The 18124-nt window shown below is 35.7% G+C and overlaps 1 protein-coding gene across 1 annotated transcript; it reads left to right on the top strand.

Moving 5' to 3' along the window:
• Nucleotides 1-800: 800 nt before the first annotated feature.
• LOC117334277 (arrestin domain-containing protein 3-like) lies at nt 801-18124 on the top strand. Its single transcript, XM_033893800.1, has 7 exons — nt 801-1441; nt 7466-7606; nt 10464-10687; nt 12282-12464; nt 13924-14112; nt 15342-15600; nt 16060-18124. The coding sequence occupies exons 1-7, from the start codon at nt 1324-1326 to the stop codon at nt 16224-16226; spliced, it is 1281 nt and encodes a 426-aa protein (XP_033749691.1). The 5' UTR covers nt 801-1323; the 3' UTR covers nt 16227-18124.

The raw sequence follows: 18124 nt of genomic DNA, 5'->3' as shown, positions 1-18124 counted from the left end.
TGAAATGTTATCAGATTTTTATGAAATGGTATCAGAATATTATGAAATATAAAATATCAATCACTGCACGTCCGTACTTCTGACGGAAACTATTTTTTGTCCGGAAGTCTCTTTCTTCATTTTCCAAACAGTCTCTTTAAAAATACCTGTACTGTTTGGTTTTCTGAGCGGCATTTTATTTCAACAATATTTGTAATTTCCCAACAATGAGCAGTCTTAACCGATCAAAAAGAATAATTTGTTTTTTAACCAAATGTAATTTTTAACACCAGAACGGAAGTTAGAGCTCCGCGGATGGTTTGTATACCACAAGGATGTCTAAGTCTAAATCTCACACCATAATGTACGTCAGAAAGAATATCGTCATTTACCATGTGTCTATTCGACCACCAAACCTTGCTGAAATGTGTACACTGTTTATAGTCAATTATTACAGGAAATCACTTTGAATTTTGAAACATTAAACTTTTATCAAGTCAGAAAATATATTTCTAAATACACCCATTTCTAACTGTGCCAGCTATAATATATGTTGGCATTTATTAAGTTACGAAATATGTCTAATAATCAACATGACAATAAGGGTTGGCCTGATGAGCTCGCGTCATCTTTACACATGTAATACACAAGTCCCTTCTATTGATTATGTACAGATGTAATACACAAGTCCCCTCTATTGATTGTGTACAGATGTAACGCGCCACGCTTTCTGCCTCCTATGTACGTTTGGACACGCCTATATGTAGCTATGATACTGAAGGACACGTGTTCAGCTTGGTATTTGACAGGATGCAGGACAACTTCACACATTAGTATCCTTCCGTGTACCTATAAAATAACAATTTAAAATTTACAGCAAGTTCGTTTTTGGAATGAACGGTTTGAGAGACATTATATTCTGAAATGTTGACTTTTTATTACGACTTATAGATACGACAGATATCATTTATTGTATAAAGGAAAATATAACTTGTCTCGTCATAATGCAATGTAATGCATAGAACGATTGAAAAGACGGAGACGTTTTTGCTTACTGTAGGTGATCACGTTCAACGAAATATGAAAAAGACTTATGGATTACCTTACCTAAGGACCGCAACAATACCACAACACGTCTAAAGACTGAAACCGTTCAAGCATTGTTTTAAGATTGGCGACAGGCTTGATACATGTTTTATCATGAAATAGCAGGAAGCAAATGAATGTTGCTGCCCAGATTGAAGTCGATGGCGCCATGCTGAATACATTATTGTGAATATGAACTATCCAACTATATGCATGAACTTTTATAGTGAAAATTAAAGTAAGAAGTGTGTTTCCAGTATGGCCAAACTAAAAAGCTTCTATATAACATTTGCTAATACGAATGGAGTTTGTTATTCTGGGAAGGAGCTCGAAGGAGCCGTAGTATTAGACCTGACAACCAAATACAAAGTGAAAGGTAAGTCATTACGATATTCAGTTATCGAGTACAATGTCCAGCCGCAGGGTCTAATCTCAGGTATTGATGTAAATGCTGATCCCTTTACAAACAAGCATGATGTAGCACCGTTTAGTTATATTGATTGGTAGCATGAGGTAATGCATTTGACTAAATAGTCCTTATTTCCTGATGTCGCCCTCAGACAAAAATTTTTGTACATCAAGGGCCTTTCTTTAGGTGCCGCCCGAGCCAAAACTTCCATCTAGTGCCTTTTCCGGGTGCGCCTTCAGCGAAAAGTCCATCAAGTGCCTTTTTTATGTGCCACCCATAGCCAAAACGTCCATCTAGTGCTATTTCCGGTTCCGACCGTTGATAAAAAAATCATCTCGTCCCTTTTTCAGGTGCGACCTTAGACAAAACGCTCAATAAATTTCTTTTTTATATGGTGAATGCTGACAGACTAGTGCCTTTGTGTTGTGTTGTGGTCTTACGGTACCATTCATAGACAAAATGATATCACGATCCTGTTCGTAGACGAAATGACTTTGTTATGCTCGTGTTTTCCAATGATACACGAAATGACTTAATGTCATGCTCTTGTCCGTTAGGAGAATAAACGTCCACTTACTGTGTTGTGTGTATCTGACATTTCATCAATCTGTTGTAATTGATTTGTAGTAGTGACCATGTTTGTATTATACAGACGATAGATATTAGTTCCGCACGACATTTAATGTTACGCGCGTCCCTCTGGCAGTGTCTATGCACGAACGTTTAACAATTGCAATCAATGACGCCTACCCATGTTTACGGCTGAGCGCCAAGGTATTGCAACCATTCAACGGATCGTATATTACATGGAAGATGCATGTGACTTGATCACAGGGTCATCAAGTGTTTCAAAACAAAGTGTTTGACAACAACAATTTACTATGATGTAATACTCTTTAATTTCTATTTGACAATAAACTTGTTCTAGTGAACCTACCAGAGTACTGATATGATGTCTACTATTTATATATAAATAATATCCAGTCAATATAAATACAATGTATATAATCTACAGTGGTAACACACTTACCTTTCACTTAGGCGACCGGGGTTTGATTCCTCCGTCGAACGTGAAAAGGTATGGGTCACCTATCCCACCACTTAAATCTTCTCTGGGTTCTCATTAGTATTAAGAGTAAGTTAGACCACTCGCGCTCTTCCGTCCGGGCCTAACACAATGCTTAATATAAGGTAGTATAACTTGCTGCACAATTGTTAATATGAATGAAATTTACTCTTAAATTGTCTACTACACGCATGTATTATATTATCTTAACTGCTGTATACCTTGATCATGGGAGACAACTAATCATAAGCCATTTTGGTGTCATTTCCATGGTTTAATATATTTCATATAGGGTGGTTGTTGGTTGTTAATATCGTCGAAAGCAATCTACGTCAGATGAAGGTTTCACGTTTTTCTGATCATATTCTATTATTTTTACTTTCAAATTTGATTTTACCATGAATCATCGACACATCTGTGTCCAAAAATCAATAACAAAATAATTATTTTATTTTAAGGTCAGATTCGGGATACAAAGAAACTGGCGATGCATACAAGCCATCCATACAAGACAAATATATTATGTATACGATAACGCAATAAAAATTAATAAACTAATTGATAATGAGGTCAGCACTACCATTTCGAATGATACAAAATTTCTGAAAACCTTTATCTAATCCGCTTCAAATCTGTTCAGTTACGTCAACAATTCAGTGGGTTTATCAAATGCAGAGAAGTTGCACTGTCTTTTGATTTTCACGTTAACCTATCTTTAATTGATGTCTAGCAGTCTCACGTTGAGTGTGTAAGTCGTAGATAACGGTGTGATTTTATCCACTTCTCGTCTTAACGAGTGGGTCAGGATGGATCCTTATCTTTCCCATCGTCTCTTAATCATGGAATAGTAAAATCGTTATGTAAAGGAGAAGACGAAAGACCAGAACTGAACCCCTACATTGACATAACCCCGTTCATCATAAACTTTTTGAAAACGTTCTATATATTTCACAAAATAAGAGCAATTCCGATCAACGGAATACCGCTAATGTCTCTCTTTATGTTATATTTGTGAAATATTTTTCACAAACGCCATTTGCATTTCAAGGTCACAATTTAATATATATCATTCATACTAAACTGATTAATCTTATTCCTAATTTAATTGATATTTTTACGTATATATAATCAAATCCAGTCAAACAAACGTCCATATAGCGTGCTATATATTTTTGTAAGCATAACAGCATGATTATTTTTATCTGGTTTGATTGCATTTGTGTGACATATGAATTTTAATTATCTCTGCTGAAACTTACCACAAGGTAACTCTACAGATAATATATATATAGCACAATATTCATGATTTTGACAAACTAAATGTCCAGAGAACATTTTGGTATATTACCTGACTACTTTTGTGCACATTTGTTAATATGTGTTTGTTTTAATAATTCCACATTATTTTCCTATATAGATTACCCTTAAGATGGAGGGTATATCATCGCATAATTAACGTAATGAATAACATCTACTGAGTAGTAATAGAAATAATGCTCAGTAACCAAGGTAAAACCAATCCTGTGTCCTGAAAATAAATACAGCTTGTTTGTCTTATTAGTATTCAACTATTGATTGAAATGAATAATTAATTTTCAAATTCCTATTTCAAGTCAACCGTATCAAAATCAATTCCAGCTGTAAGGCCTTGACTGATTTAAATCCCTAGTCTACCGGGAAGTTTTTTTTAACAATTTGTATATATAATTAGCAATTAAGCTGATATATCATTACTATTCTCAATACACCGCTCGGATAGCGAGAACTTCTCTTCAAGTAAAAGTTGATATCTATTAAATGATTCAGCACTGCCATAACCTTAATTGCAATATGTAAAGTGGGGTCTGGGAACTTTCGGTTGTATTAAGTCAGTGTTTCGCTTGAAATTCCCATTTGCAGAAAAGTTATGAGATCGTACCATGTCCCAGTGTGTGCTATCATGCGTAGATAAGTAATAGGTATGTATATTGAAATGCTTACAAAGATACTAGACCAAGGTCAAAATTAGTGGCAACTGTGGATATGTTATTAAGATAGGATCATTAATGAGATTAATGCTACCTAAGGGAGATATTTTAATTTGTTTTGTAGCACGCCATCAGTTCAGTATATATGGTCCAATTAGTTTCTTTCGTGTCCTAAGATAACATTGGACGAAATACGTTTACCAATCACGCATGAGAAACATACATTTCTGTCTCTGTTACATGCAGTTATGTTGGCTCTTTGTTTATTTAATTAAAGTGATCTTTGGAAAATATTGATCTTGGACAGTAGTTTATGATTACAATGTATATAATGTGATGCCTTTCTACTTGTCAAATCATGACGAGGAAGGGTTTCCAAACGTCAACCTATAATACTGTAAAATAGAACTGCTAGCTATACAAAGCACAGCTTGAATATACCCAGAATATCTAGATTTAGTTAAATTGGCGGTGACAGATAAATTCTATGATATGTGAAGTGATAACTGGGAATTGGGATTGAAGTGTTCCTGGTTTACGTATTTACTTCTGAAGTCGTTAATAGCATGCGTCAACAGAACAACCTGAAATGCCACGTTGTTTGTTCAACTTTCTTTAGGCGGTATGTAGTGTGTTGAAGTAGACTGTTTTTGTCTTGTACTACTAGGATAAGATTTGGGCGAACATCAATCCTATATTTGATCATTCAGTCTATGTATCCGTGACTTTCTAATGTCCTAGTGTCTATTACCACCCAGAACACCATTTTCTACAATATTGATGTGTGTACCTTGTATATATTTTGATGTCAAGGCAAACATTAGTATTTTAACCGTGTAGATATGATGCAACTCAGTCACGCCAATTGCGTTGTAAAGATGATAATGATATAATCGCTTGTTTGAGACGCTTTAAGGAGTGGATGTTCAAATGACCAAGATTTATCCGAAGCTGTGCTTTCACATTCCACTTCTTGAGTAAACATTGCCCCCAATACGACTGCAGGCCTGACTTGCAACAATATCAAAATGGTAGTAAGATGTTGGTCTATAGGTGCAGTTCAAACCATTAAAACACTATTGTGACATCATCCATTGTTATTTACGTACCATATCCAGAAGAGATTATAGGCATCACCTGCAGTTGTCCAATTAGTTACCTGTATCTGTCCAATAAGTACAGCTACAGATAAGATTTTGAATGAGGACATCATTATGCTAGATAAAACGAAAAATGAATAGTAATATCAACAAAGGAATGACATGTAAATCAAGAATAAATGTAAAAATAATATTTATTAAATGTAACACAGAGTTTAGGTATTCATAAAATTACATCCGTTACAAGTGGTATTTGCATTCTCATAATCAGATTTCCCATGCACTATATTTTTTCTTTAATATATTTACAAGAAGGTTTTAACACGAAGCATTCGTTTTACATTACGCTTTTCCAAACACGTAACTGAGAGAAACACAAGCATTGATTATACTTTCCCTCGAATTCGTAATTTTGCCAAAAATAGTTTGGAGTAGCAGTTGAAATCTTGCGTTTTCCCTACAATTTATTTGCACTAAATTTCTTTCGTATCACCCTTCAGAGATTCGTCTATAACCCCTTATTTATATTCATAATATATATTGGATGAAAACATTTTGAGATGCTTTCTTTTCATTCTCTCGAAAATACATTTCGAACAATACATTGTGATCACTTTCCTTAATAAATCAATCACATTATTTCAATTTAATTCATTTCAATACTGAATGCTGGTGATAAAAATGATCTGTACATGGACTATGTTAGTAATACACCTTCACTGTTAGACGACATTATTCAAATGAGACCAATATCTACTCGGGCGTATTCCAAACACTCTGATATTGTATCAAAAGCATTCGTGGTTGACTGCACATACTCAACAAATATTAAAACAGTCCAATATTAACACAATGAGTGATTTGTTTTAAGTAAGATGTAAGCGGAATGTAAAATAGACTGAGGAGCGCAATATTGTACATAATAGAGAGTTTTCGGCTTTTATTGACAAAAAACTAAATAACATAACAATGTCTAAACATTACAGAGCAGATGGCACGTATAAATGTAGATTGCACAATATAGTATCTCGTACTTATCGATCGTACTATCCATGTAATACCCCTCCCCACATGATCTCATAGACAGCACCGATTAACCCCGTTGATATAGCTACGGCAAACACCTACGATGGCCCGTATCAGCCGACAAATTACAACTACGTTAATGAATTTGTACACATGAAAACTTGACAAAGTGTACATGTCAACTTACTCATTCAAATAGTTGTACATGAGTAACTTGACAAAGTGTGCATGGCCGTTTTCGGTGTGCAGGACAAGCGAAAATGTTACAACATTGGACCGCAAACACCGTTGATAGTGTCGAATTTGGCTGTATTTGGGGCATATAAATACTGACATGTATGCATTGTGTAAGTAAAAATGACACCATGTAGTCATCTACCTGTTAGTATAGTAATGTGTAAAACAACTTCAGTTACGTAGTTGTAATTTATCGGCTGATACTGGCCATCTTACACACCTGATACTCTGACCCAGTCCACTACTTCCTAGCCTAACTTACACTACGCCCTAATGTTTCCTTACGTAGGTGTGTGCTCTTCCTTGCTCGGAAGGGTATCCTCCTCTGGATGTTGGCCGACTATCTAGTCATGCAAGTCCCCGTTATTCTCTTTACATCCCTTTTATACCCCAGCCCCTGGTCCTATGTGCAACCAACATACCTGCATCGTACACCCATTCTGATTGGACGAATCTATGGTATATTCGCAGAGATTATATACCTATACTGTTATACCTATACTGTTATACCTATGCCTGCCCTCTATATATTTGTTTTAATCATCAATAGCAACTCACCTATATTTGTGACTATATTTAAGGCATTTCTTTTCAGAACTCCGCTTACGTTTCCGTGGCTACGCCTTAGTCCATTGGACAGAGCACCACTCCAGCGGTCAAGGAAAGAGTAAACGGACAGTGACCAAGCACTATACTGGCGAAGAACTATACTTTGACCACACGGTCATATTGTTTGGTAAGCGCTTTTCTTGGCTGAATCAAATAGCGAAGAACCATACGTTGACTGAATTGAAAAAAAAGTTACTTCATATTTTCATGTTTTGTTATTTTGTCAGTTAATCATAACGTAATGTAGAGATGTGTTACCGAGATCTTTCGATTTGTATGTGATACTCTTTTGTCTGCATTGGAAGCTGATGGTATATTAACTTTCAACATCACAGGATATCTGTCCGAGCCACCAAGTTTATTTTAAAGGTTACACAGCCAGTGGTTATTTATATTATATCTCTTTCACTCGATAATGTTTTTTAATTAAAAAAAAAGAAACACTTTTTCCGAGAATGAATTGATCCGCGTGTACTTTGTTAAATGTATTGGATATGACCTGTAGTGTTATGCTGGTAATTGATATGACAAAACTTATTAAGCATACATGCTGTGTTACGCTACCGCAAGTGTCGGCCAATCAAATCGTCATGAACCTCATGATAAAGTATATCTAGTCAAAGTTCACCTTTCAAGCCAATCAAATTTCATTTGCAATTTGTTTAAACCGTAGTGGCTATGATTAATTGATGCGTTGGGAGTTGAATAACACTCATCTGTTGTGGTAGAGACTAGATTGATATGCATAATATTTTCGTAAAATGCGTCGTCATTCTAAACATAATTGATTGATTGTATTAGCTAGACTATGTGCCAGGCATACAGTTTTATCGGGAGTCATGCGTGACGACTCAATTTCTATGATGTTAGTATCTCAGATAATTTGCTAGATACTACATTGTAAGTTTCAAAAGAAAAATCGCTTTTTATTATGAATAATCGCTCTCACGAAGAGTATACCACTCTTCGCAGGCATATTTACACTTAAAAAACCATATTTACAGCTTGTGGTACATGTATAAATGGTCTTATATGAAAAAGATAAAGAGAATATTTCTAACTTTATATCATTAAAATATTGCGACAGGATGGAAATGAGCCCGGACCGCAACGGGGATTCCTGTCATCAAGATCAATGATATATTGATCGGACCGTGGAGTATTTACATAGCAGAACTTACCGACTTATCACTTATTCACGAACAGCCTAATGAATCATCTGAATGTGTGTCAATAGATATAGATCAGGAAATGTCCCGGCCATTCGGATGTCATATAGCATCACTTGTCAGCTAAACCAGTCACAGATTTATTATACAGTACACATAACATACATGATAGTGATATGCCATACCATATATTGGTTATTTACGAGGGAACAACAACAGAGGGACATTGAAATTATCTTATTTGTTTAAGTAATCATTCAATGATGAGTCAAATATCCTATTCAACTATTACGTTGCTGGTTATATATCATCGATTGCGTATCCATTTGTCATCGGTGGATATGCAAAAATATGCATGTACCTTTAGTTTTCGATTGTGGTGGTGGTGGTGATGACGACATAAATTGCAAGTAGTGCAGCATAACTTGCTGTCTCCGTATGATTTCGTCCACCACGTTTTGAATTTAAAAACTTTAAAGTTTTTTTCTCTGAATTATATGGTAAAGCAAAACAGTTTCCACCTCAGCCTTAGTACCAAAACCTTTAAAAACTTATATCCATAAAGTGTTGGCGCCATTGCGTATGGACTACACTGTAATACAGAATACTTTGATATAGTGAGTGCGAATTTCAAATACATTTAAATTCTTCTTTAAAAAAAAGTTATTTTTATTTCAGATAATCATGATTATTTCCTTATATTGCTTCCTTTGGTAACCGATATTTGATTTACCAGATATTTGATTCCATTTACAAGTCGACATGGTAGGAGTCAGATTGTGTTCGTATTCCGATACAAGCTGAAATAGAACCTTATTCATGTCATGCCTATTCGTCCTGGATGACTGCAGCCACAATAGATACGCGTCATGTAGCGTAACCAGGGCTCAGTCATTCAAAAGGTGATTAGCATAATTACTTGATTAATGAAAATCTCATTTTTTCTTTACTTCAAAACCTGAGTGTGTGTGTTTTCCTTAAAATAGGCAGGTCTCATACTGATGAGTATTATAGTTTCATAAAATATTGTCAAAGTTTCAGCAGAAATGATTTAATCGGGATTTTGAAATTGTTGCTAAACTATGAATAGCCTAATCACCTTTAGAACAACTAGGCTCAGGTCTCAAACTGATAACGTCACGAGTACATACAACGGGACGTTCAAGATGGCGGGGTGAATATTTTTCACAATGGCTTACAATTTGTTACTTTTTAGAGTATGTAAGAAAATAATCTCACATTGGTCTGTTCCGTGGACAGGGATATCGCAATCTTAGTGTAAGTGACACATACATATGTCAATTGTTTTAAGTCCTCATTCATGTCTTTCCTCAATTATGTAGATTTGCATATTAGGTGGCCTAATGACGATGATATACTCTTAAGAAAGTAGTGATACAAATATGAAACTACTTAAGTTCGAAATGTTCACTGCTAGAAATCTTGAGCCAACGTATATACAGCAGGACAACTAAAGAACCTAATTGACACATTATTTATGCAAAACAAAGGTATTATACCTATCGCATGTACATGGAATACTATGGACATGCCAGGGGTTACACTACAGTTAAGTTCAGTTAACTACAGTTGAAGTGTAACTTTTTATTGTAGCATGATAATGGTATACATAATTAGGTGATTTCTGTTACAATATTCACCTCAGAAAACTATAAGGCTAGCCTGTTGTAATAAGCTGTTACCTGTACGAAGCTATTTTGGGATTAAGACTATATTCTTTACAGGTCAACTGTATAAATGTACGTTTTCAATGTACCAATAATATTGACCATGTTTTGTATTTGATGTTTTCAGCGTCCGGTGGTGACTTCTGTGAAACATTAACAGCAGGAGAGCACAAATATCCGTTTGAGTTCCAGGTGCCCTCGACATGTCCAACTTCCCACGAGGGCACATGGGGTCGAGTCAGATATGAAGCTGTGGCTACTGTAGAAAAAATGTTTGGTGTTGGTCTTTCTACCATCTGCGGTTTCACCGTAATCAGTCCATTCGATTTAAATGAAGATCCCCGAGCACGAGTAAGTATTAAACGTGCCCCTCTAAGATAATCAAAAGGGGTTCTCTCAGATGACAGAACCTGTACTTCTCAGATGATCAAAAAGGTTCCTCTCAGATGACCAAAAGGGTTCCTCTCAGATGATATAATGTGTTCTTCTAAGATGGTCAACGGTGTTTCTCTCAGACGATCAAAAATATTCCTCTCAATGAAAAGTATTGCTACATTATCAAATGTTAAACAGTAAACGTTAGTATCCGGCTGTTATTGGCTATCAAACAGAATATATCATCTATAAAGATGAAGCAATAAAGGTAGGAATCAGCTTCCTTTGACCTGGTTTCCACGCCATGAAATTTTACATCAGGAACATTACATTACATCATTCGTCATACCAATGTTCAAACTTTCCAAACCACAACAGGAAGAAATAACTCTAAGCTGTCACATGACTTAGTTGGTTTTACATTCATACGCTAATGCTAATCAATTTATCTTCTAATTGAGAACACTTGTTATTACAACTTGCTAAGGAAGGTCATCAAATAACTTCCTGTCAAATGGGGTTGATGTGCGATATTGATTATTAAACATTTCCGATTTTCCTGTAGACGAACTGCGTACAGGAAATCTTACTCTGACAACTTTTGAATAAGATATTAAAACGTGGTTAATAACAGAAAGTTTCCAAAAGGAAGTCCAACGCGTTTCATTCAACCCAGAGGCGACAGTTTTTAGGTCCTTTCTTCGAAAATACATGATTGGTTTCATTGGTATAATTTTAATTGTGAGGCTGAATGGAATTATGACTTGTAGCAAGACGGTGAGAAATTGATTTATTGTGATCGTTTTTGAGAGATTAGATTGATAGAGAGTCGACCTCTGCTGTTGGCAGACAGTCATTCAGTAATTCTTTCCGTCTCGTATATCGTACCGTCATACTCCTTTCCTTGCGTCTCGCCACGCTTCTTTCCTGCCACACTCCTTTTCGTCCCGTCTGGTAACGCGCTCTCCTTACCATCCCGTCCCGTTTCGTCCCTTAATTTTCCTTTCTGACCCGTCCCGTCACGAAAAGCTCCATTCTTACCAGTCCCGTCACGAAGCGCTCCTTTCCGTCCCGTCCCAGTCCGTAACGCTATTTCCCTCCCCGTCCCGTCACGCCCATTCGCGTTGCTTCTGCATCTTGTCCGCTTCAAATCAATCACCAACTACGAACATATTTCTTTATACCATGGTATCATATCATCATATTTTATACCTGATCATACTGGTGGTCATAGGTCAATGTTAAATGATCAAATAGGATTGTGTATCCGTTCTCATTGAACGAATTGTTCAGAGTTAATGTCATTTTTTACAATATGATAATTACACATTCTTAGAGACATTTAATGCTTTTAATATAATCATCGCCTATACAAACTCATGGAATAGTTAAAGACGAGCCGAAAAGTCCAAAATAGTTTGCGTCTGAGTCTGTGTACGCATTATATCAACCTGAAGATCGGAAATGACTGTGATGATAGAATCTAAACGGAAATATGTAGATCGGGGAATATATAATTTGAAAGAAACATTTGATATGATTTGTTAAAATGACTTTTTTGTACCGTCAGGAGAGCATCACAGCAGAGAATGAGATGTCCCTGTGCTGTCTGTGCTGTAAGTCCGGTCCCATATCCGCATCTCTCTTCCTGGACAGTGTCGGATTTGTTCCGGGTGAGGGAATCCCAATCAGAGCGGAAATAGCAAACCACAGCAACAGAAAGATAGCTGACATGACAGCATCATTGCAGATGGTACAACTTGTTATTGTTAAAATTTACTGAGACTTTGTTTACAGTGTGTTAGCTCATGTTAACAATATTGATGTATATAGTTTTGTCAATACTAGAGCTAATTGAAATCAATGTTAAATTTAACTCCGTACGAATATTCACGCGCAATAATACATCGAATTATAATTAGATTGGTAAGTACATTGACACATTAATATTATACGGACAAACAAAACAAGTAAACACAATCATTCCAGGCAAATAATAGTTTGTTTAAGATATCAAATGCATTTACGTATAAATGTTGATGTCTGTGGAGCCTATTATAAATCATCTCTTCCATCTGAAGAGAAAACGAATGACTGATTACTTGAGATTGTGCATTAATCAATCACATAAATCATGACTATTGAATCAACATATATTGTTTGATTCACTTGTAACACAGTAATTATGAGATGTGATGTAAGATTTACTTACTTTGGTATATTGAATCTGAATGATGAATGCTCCTCAAGTATTCTATCATTCTATAATGACTGCTTCATGTTTTCTTCACATTTGTAATAATTTTTCTTGTTAGTAAAGGTAATTGTATCCTTCGTTTTTTATAATATATATATATATTATTGCAAAATGGCCAGTTTTCCATGCCACACGCCCTTGTCATAAATACCGCAAGATCAAAGTGTGCTGTTGTGCACTATTGTGACGTCATGAATAAATGGCGGCACATGGTTATCTCAAAATGTCTACTTATTGAGAAATTGATATTTTTGTCTGGTAATAAATATGAGTTAATTCATTAATCTGTGTCCGGTGCATGTAATTCTGTTGAGTATGGAACTAAATGCTTGTGATATGTATAAAACTATCTAAGTTCAATAAATTAAATTGTATTACACTGACACGCATCAAAGTTCCTCGAACATTTTATTAAAATGATATCATAAACTACTTCATTCTATTTCACTGACGCCTTTCCTCTTGTATGGCATTTCACAATAACAATTTTATTTTTCAATAAGGCGTAATTTAATAGAAATCAACAATATCAGACATCTATATGAAATGATGACGTATACAGAAAAATACGTGTTGATAAAACGTTCATTGTGATAGCTACATGTACATGTATGAACTAGCAATCCATGCTCCTTTACGAATTTACCTATGTAGTTTCTCAGCAATTAGCAATGTTTACATAGGCCTATTGCAAATACATGGAGTGACATACATGCAATGCAAATTTGTGGTAGGAACACCATTTATAATGAGTTCTGTGAAATTGTAATATAATTTCAGATATTTCATAATTATTGTTTCTGATAGTGTTACCATTCCATTTCAGCTTTAAGATAAAGAAACTATGTACAAACAACGAAATTATCGATACGCATTAGCGCTTTAATTCTACCTTTTCATAACCTAATAATATTGTTACAAAACCAATGTTCTCGATATGTCCGTCTTTCTTCAGATTGTCAAGTACTACGCTGTAAAGAAGGTGCGAACTCACACAAATATCATCGCCTCAATCACTAAGAACGATTTCGTCTCGGAAAACTCCAAGTTGGTCAAATGGTCTGGGGACAAACTCGTAGTACCCGTCGTGCCCCCGTCCTTCGTAGCCGGTTGTCATATAATCGACATCAGCTATGTGTTAGAGGTACGTACAGTCTGTAAATATTTGTCTTGATTATAACAATAGATGATACAAGAAAGTAATAGCACATTATAACAAGATGTTTCAACGTGATGTCGTCTACCTTCATGTCTTATTAGGAAGCCTAAGTGTTTGTTGAAAATAGTACAGGACCATGTATGATGAAAATAACAATGCAGTTCACCAAGGGTATGGTTTTGTTACTTCATCGGCGTTTTACGATATGTATAAAGCAGCTGAAAAATGGTGTTATTAGTTTTAATGGAAATTCTTCCAAAGTGATGTGACTTCGACTACGAGTTCCGTTATCAAATAGATATTCGTATAATTCTCTAGTTTTACTGTAAGGTTATCTCGCATGCACATGATTTTACCAAAAATATGTTGGGTGATTCGTCATCCAATTTTTTTCCAATGCACGTTCAACAAAATAAAAATGCTCTTATATCATACGATTAAGACACCTCAAACGCAGCTGTTGAACATTTCTTTCCGAAAACCATTCTTCATGCCATGTTCAGATTTCTTATGCGTGTCCAATAAGAGCATTTTTGATGTTTGACTTGCCTCCCTACATTTGTATATGCCGTATTTGAATATTTTTCACAACCACCATTTGCATTTCAAGGTCTAATTAGAATCAATGTACATTTTGTATATACATATATGAGTTTAAATCCAGTCAAACCAATGTTCCTATTGTGTGTTATAGACATTTGTGACCAAATGGCATGGTTATTTTGTACAATATATGTGATACATACGGGCTCATTGTGTCCCTCTGAAACATGCATTTCTGCATGTTTTTTATGATATTTACAAGCAGCTTATTAAATGACATGTTAACAGCAAGGCACATGGTTAACCATGACATACTATACATTGATCACTTTACTTTTATTAAATTGCACCATAGTAGGGATTAATAGGTTTTTAAATTATCACTGACTTCACAGGATTTGCTGTTTAAATGACCATTAAGTGGAACACCTAAGTTGGTTACCAAGTCATGTCACTCAATGTCGTATGAGTTACAATTTCGAGAACAGAACTATTATTCGAGTTTGATAATGTCTTCATGACAATGAGCGCAGGAAATCTCTTATCCTCGCTGTTAATTTTACTGAAATAATTTCATATTTTGGGAAACAATCATACCTTTGTTTTTATACGTGTTTACTTTTTTCATTATTTATTTAATCTCTTTAATTTCAATTTTCAATTCTTCTCAGCTGATAGTCAACCCTGCCGGTCCGTCCTTCAATCTGCCAGTCAAGATGGAAGTTATTATAGGGACCAAACCCCTAAAAGGGGCATGGGAAACGCCAGTCATATCTAAGAACATGCCCTCCCGAGTCCCCGACCCAATAGGGATAGAGGAAGACAAATATTTGGAAAAGAACGAGACACTTCCTTCTAGAATGCATGCCACTACTGACAACGTCAATACTGGAAAGTCCACAGATAGCAACGGTACTGCAAACATTGAACGTACGTATAGTTCAAATGTTCATAAAGAAAGTAGATTTATCGCTCATTTAAAGGAAATTTGGACGGACGACGGACCATGTGCGCTAACGAGGTCCATTTACCTAAGAATGCATCAAATGTCCATATAGAAAGTAAATATGAATAAATAACTTAAAAAATCAATTGTATTCTATCTGACGAAAATTAATACTAAAACTGATATTGTTTTTAACAAACGAGCTCCTATTTTGAAAATGTAAATTTAATCTTTTGGGTAAGTATTAAATAAGCCTGAAGACCTCGAAGACTTTCTAGACCTCCCTCGAATTAATTCTTAAACTTGAAGTAATCCATTTTCATGAGCGAGAAACTATTTCAATGAATAAATATAACATGTCATTACATTTTAAGAAACATATCCCATAACACCTACCGTAGTATCATTTATCTCATGCTTTTGTCTTATAATTCGATTTGCAGCAACCATGACTTATGTAGATTGTATACTCGGATCCGTAGACCTTGTGGATAACGACGAGTTCGAGGATATCCCAGGGCCCGTGAACTTCACGCCTAAGTACACCTACTACAGCCTCAGGGACAGTCAGTCCTCTTACTCCAGTCCAGCCAAAAATTGGCTAACGTGACCAGGTCTCCAAGGAGATGTAAATCAAGATGATGCTTAACACATTGGTACATCGGACTAGTTATATCCTAAATGCTGCAAATAAGTCCAGCTGCCTATAAGCATCTGGGATGTTTAGGTGTTCAACGCAACTTTGAGTTATCAAAGGATAGCACATAGGACAACTTAATAGGCTTTAATAGCACTTTTGAATATTAATGACACCACTTTGTCTTTCTATGAGTCGTTGTTGATGCCAGGAGCCAGACGTTTGGAAATTCAGAAGGAAGATAAGAGTCAAGTAATATATACATAATATATTGAATGATAAGGACAAGAGGCCCATGCGCCTGTAGCGCTCACATGGTACATATGAGATATTGAGAAGGCTATTCATTTGCAATTCTATCGTTGGTATTGAAGAACGTGTTACAGTCGATTGTATGACAGACCCAACATTTATACAAAAGATCAGCTCAGATCATTTGGACCAATCTCTGTGATTTCTTCAGAATGAGAAAGATTTTAAACAAATTGTTCAATTCTCCATATTGTACCCACAATTTTATATGAAAACAAGAGGCCTGTTTCGCTTATCGCATAATAATTTTCAAGTTCAATTCGTTAATTGCTTTATTTGTTGATGTGCAGCAATGCTTTATATGGTTAGGGGAGGTGGTTCTCAACGATTTCAAATATATAACAAAGAAAGTAAGTCCATTAGGTTGAGAAAAGACCCCATATGCCTGTTTTTACATAAGGATTGTGTTTATATAGTTATAGGGTTGGGATCTAAATGGTTTCAAATATATATCCAAGAAACTAAATCCTTCGGGATATGAAAGACTCCAAGGCTTATATTTACAACAGGATTGTGTTTGTTTGTGTCCAGCGATGCTATATATGGTTATGGTGTGTGGATCTCAAGGGTTTCAAACACATAATCAGGGGGTCAGTATCACCATTTATGCAAAAACTGTTTATCTTCTCCAAAGGAAGTGTCTGACCAAACTTGGTTCAAATTATTTCAGTACTTTGTGACAAGTAGCGATTTAAAGGGTTTACCCCTATTTCCCCTTTTGGCCCAACCCCTCTGGCCCCAGGGAGTCAGACTCGCCATTTATGCAAAATCAGTTCCGCCTCCCGTACGTATGCCTCTGGCCAAATTTAGTTCAAATTCATTGAGTACTTTGTCACAAGTAACGATTTAAAGGACTCGCCCCTCTCGCCCCGGGATCAGACTCACCATTATTCAAAATCTGTTCCCCTTCCCCTAAGGATATTTCTGACCAAACCTGGTTAAAATCTATTAAATACTTTCTAACTAGTAGCGATCTAAAGGAAATGTTGACGGACGACGTCTAATGAGGCCCATTTACCCAAGAATGCATCATACCTTTCATCAAAGGTCTGTCATTCCTGCGGAATATTGGTCCCCCGCACTTGATACCCCGAATGGGTCAAATCCAACATTTGTACAATTTCAAAACTTGATTCCCTGACCCAGGGCTACTCTAGGCCAACTTTGGATGGTGGTCTTGAAAAGGAATGGAAACAAAGGGACATGACTCTTTAATACTTGCACATCCTGCCCTGTATTTACCATGATAAATTAATTATAGATTTTTAGATATGTTTAAGACAACTGCACCTTTTGAGGTCAGGTTTCAGTATCTTGCTTCATATTTGTAATCCAAATGTCCATGAATCGAATTCCTAGCTAAGGTGTTACATATTTCTATTATCGTTTTATCTTCAACTGCCTTAAAAATTACTAAAATATCATATCAACTACCTTACGACCTATACGTAAATATATCAACTACCTTACGGCATATCCTGAAATATGATATCAACTATCTTACGACATATGCTAAAATATCATATCATTCCGTATTAAACAAGCCACATTGAAACAAA

This window comes from Pecten maximus, chromosome 9 (assembly GCF_902652985.1).
Source record: "Pecten maximus chromosome 9, xPecMax1.1, whole genome shotgun sequence".
Taxonomy (NCBI): Eukaryota; Metazoa; Mollusca; class Bivalvia; order Pectinida; family Pectinidae; genus Pecten; species Pecten maximus.
The sequence above is the reverse complement of the archived record's forward strand: the minus strand, read 5'-3'. Positions and strand labels throughout refer to the sequence as shown.

Excerpts from the sequence above, each read along its gene's own strand:
- LOC117334277 (XM_033893800.1), top strand. The coding sequence starts at position 1,324 with ATGGCCAAACTAAAAAGCTTCTATATAACATTTGCTAATACGAATGGA. Across the intron at positions 1,442-7,465 it reads AACCAAATACAAAGTGAAAG|AACTCCGCTTACGTTTCCGT; the intron begins GTAAGTCATTAC and ends ATTTCTTTTCAG. Across the intron at positions 14,113-15,341 it reads ACATCAGCTATGTGTTAGAG|CTGATAGTCAACCCTGCCGG; the intron begins GTACGTACAGTC and ends AATTCTTCTCAG.